The following is a 2,473-nucleotide window of genomic DNA, read 5'->3' as shown; positions in this document are numbered from 1 at the left end:
CATCCTTCCGATAGGAAGGAGATCACACCGTATTCCAAATGTGGCCTCACCAATCAACCTGCACTCCAAGGTCTCTGTTCAGCAACATTTACCAGGACGTTCCCATTCTGTGTATAAGTTCTACCCTGATTTGCTTTTCCAAAATGTAGGACCTCACATTTGTCAAATTAAACTCCATCTGCCACTCTTCTGCCCAGTGGCCAATCTGATCAAGTTCTTGTTGTTTTCTGAGGTAACCGTCTTTGCTGTCCACGGCACCTCCAATTTTGATATCATCTGCTAACTTACTTACTTTACCTCCTATGTTAACATCCAAGTCATTTATGTAAATGACGAAAAGCAGTGGACCCAGCACCGGTCCTTGTGGCACACCACTGGTCACAGGCATCCAGTCTGAAAGGCGACCCTCCATGATCACCCTCTGTTTTCTACCTTTGAGCCATTTTCTCATTGATCATTTGCTTCATGCCTCCAAACCTCATTTTCAATTGACAAAATCCTGTTGCAATCCCACGCCAACATCTGGTATTGATGATGCCATTACCCATTTCAAAGGCTGAGTTGCTTTACAAAACACGCCAGTTTCATTTGAAGCTGGTGCACAGACTTGAACAAGTGCCTCGAGGACCTATCCAGTATTCAGAAAAAATCACTGTTCATAAATATTTCCATACTGCGACTTCATGTCGGTAGACTGGTTGTATCAACATAACGAGGTAAAGTGTTCAGTAAACTTTACCCACTTCTTAAAATCAGGACTTAAAGATGAGTCTCAAACAATGAGGAATGCATATATTTATCAACAGTTGCAAACAAAATTGGGGATTAACCAAAATAAATATATCCCTGTGAATTTAATCTCGAAGTAAACGTAAACACCTCCTCAAAATCATACTTGGAAGCAGCGTAAGTACAGTTCCAGTTTCAAGTTTACTATAGAAGCAGTCCAAATAATCCTCTCTGCTTCTCAGGAAAACTTTCAGTGAGCACTTCTAAGTATTTAATATTCCAACCAGACAGTGTGAGGATGCACGTCATTTCTGAGACAGCATTTAATAATTCGTTCTACATTAGTTTGCATAGGAATGTTTTCCTAAAACCTGTTCCTCTTCTGGAGGATAATTATTTGCTCTCGTTGTGCATTACTCACATCGTGCTGTAGCTGTATCCGTTTATGATCACTTGCACCTATTTGATAATCGATTTTGAAAACCTGACATTTACCCCTTTAAAAGAAAAACACTTCTTTCCACGTTGAACTCCATGACAAATCTAATGCACTTCATTTCCGATGGCTACCTAAATCAAGTGGAGCATTATTTAGGATAACTTATCTTATTTTAAATAGTCGATATAAAACAAGATTAAATACATTACACGGCTTGGCTAGCTTTGATTGACCGCGGACGGCAAGTCTGATGTACACCAGCACAAGTTCGGTCTAAGTCTCCTTGAACTGAAAAAAAAACAAGCTTGCATTGCGGCACCAAACTATTAGCAGACACCGTGCTGCTCTTGTTATCTGCTATCGATGGAAACCTGCCTAATTTAACGTTGTCCATTTCTCCTCAGTGACACTCACCGTGTACGATAAGCTTAGTCCCATTCCCATTGGAAGCCTTCCTGCCGAAGACGCTGATGCTACAGTAATAGATTCCGGAGTCCCGGAAGCTCACATTCAACAGATGGAATTCAGCAGATGCTTGCTTGAACGGTAATATTGTTTTCCTTGTGTCTGCTGTTGGGTCCAAAGTTTTGGTCTGCCCATCTTTCCGCCAAGAGACATCCACCGATATTGTGCGATCGAAAAGCGGGATGGAGCAATACATTGACACATTTGCACCTTCCACTGCAGTCAGGCACGCAGGGATTTGCATCACAGGCAAAGGGGTTTCGCCAGTATCTACCAGAAATATACACAAACATTAGTTGTTCATGTTTCATCTCCTGAAAAAGGAAAAGAGGTAAAATAATGGGTAAGAAACTTAACGAAAGAAAATCAAATAACTAATCATGAAAACGAAGCTTCCAGTTTTGAGTTCCCGGGATTTCCATTCATATTCCTATCCGCTAGATGACTGTCAATATTTATAGACCTGTATAAATTATTCCCAAGGCTGAGAGATAGAACAGCACGTGGAACACAGACATCTTGGGCAGGGAAGATCTCGAGCAGGAAGACAGCAACAGCCAGCGAAAATCGGTGGAAAAATTATAACCATCTGGGACTCCCTGGTGCATTCAGGCATCGACTCTGTGTCTGAGACAATCTCAATGAATTGGTTCTGTTTAAGGCAAATGGACGGAAGTAGGTGTTGCAAGATGAGGATGGCTCAGGTCTGATTGGTGACCAAGAGAATTTGAAATATTTTGGCATGACGTGGAAGGTTTCTAGTTGAGACAACCCTTGTCTGAGTTCAGTGTTGTCCGACCTGTGGCAGTTACGGGAGTTGGGAGAACGGTGGAGATGTGG

General features: G+C 41.9%; 1 protein-coding gene across 1 annotated transcript in view; it reads right to left on the bottom strand.

Annotated features, from left to right (window-relative positions):
- Positions 1-2,213, bottom strand: part of LOC122546281 — a gene marked incomplete at its 3' end in the record, with an annotated part of 6,656 nt that extends 4,443 nt beyond the window's left edge. The window contains exons 1-2 of the mRNA XM_043685053.1: positions 2,097-2,213; positions 1,583-1,903 (exon numbers count right to left, since the gene is read on the bottom strand). Coding sequence (XP_043540988.1) covers positions 1,583-1,903; positions 2,097-2,151 — 376 coding nt within the window. The remainder of the gene's footprint in view (positions 1-1,582; positions 1,904-2,096) is intronic.
- Positions 2,214-2,473: the final 260 nt, after the last annotated feature.

This window comes from Chiloscyllium plagiosum, unplaced genomic scaffold (genome assembly GCF_004010195.1).
Source record: "Chiloscyllium plagiosum isolate BGI_BamShark_2017 unplaced genomic scaffold, ASM401019v2 scaf_73717, whole genome shotgun sequence".
Lineage (NCBI taxonomy): Eukaryota > Metazoa > Chordata > Chondrichthyes > Orectolobiformes > Hemiscylliidae > Chiloscyllium > Chiloscyllium plagiosum.
Note: the sequence above shows the minus strand (reverse complement) of the source record. Positions and strands in the feature narration are given on the sequence as shown.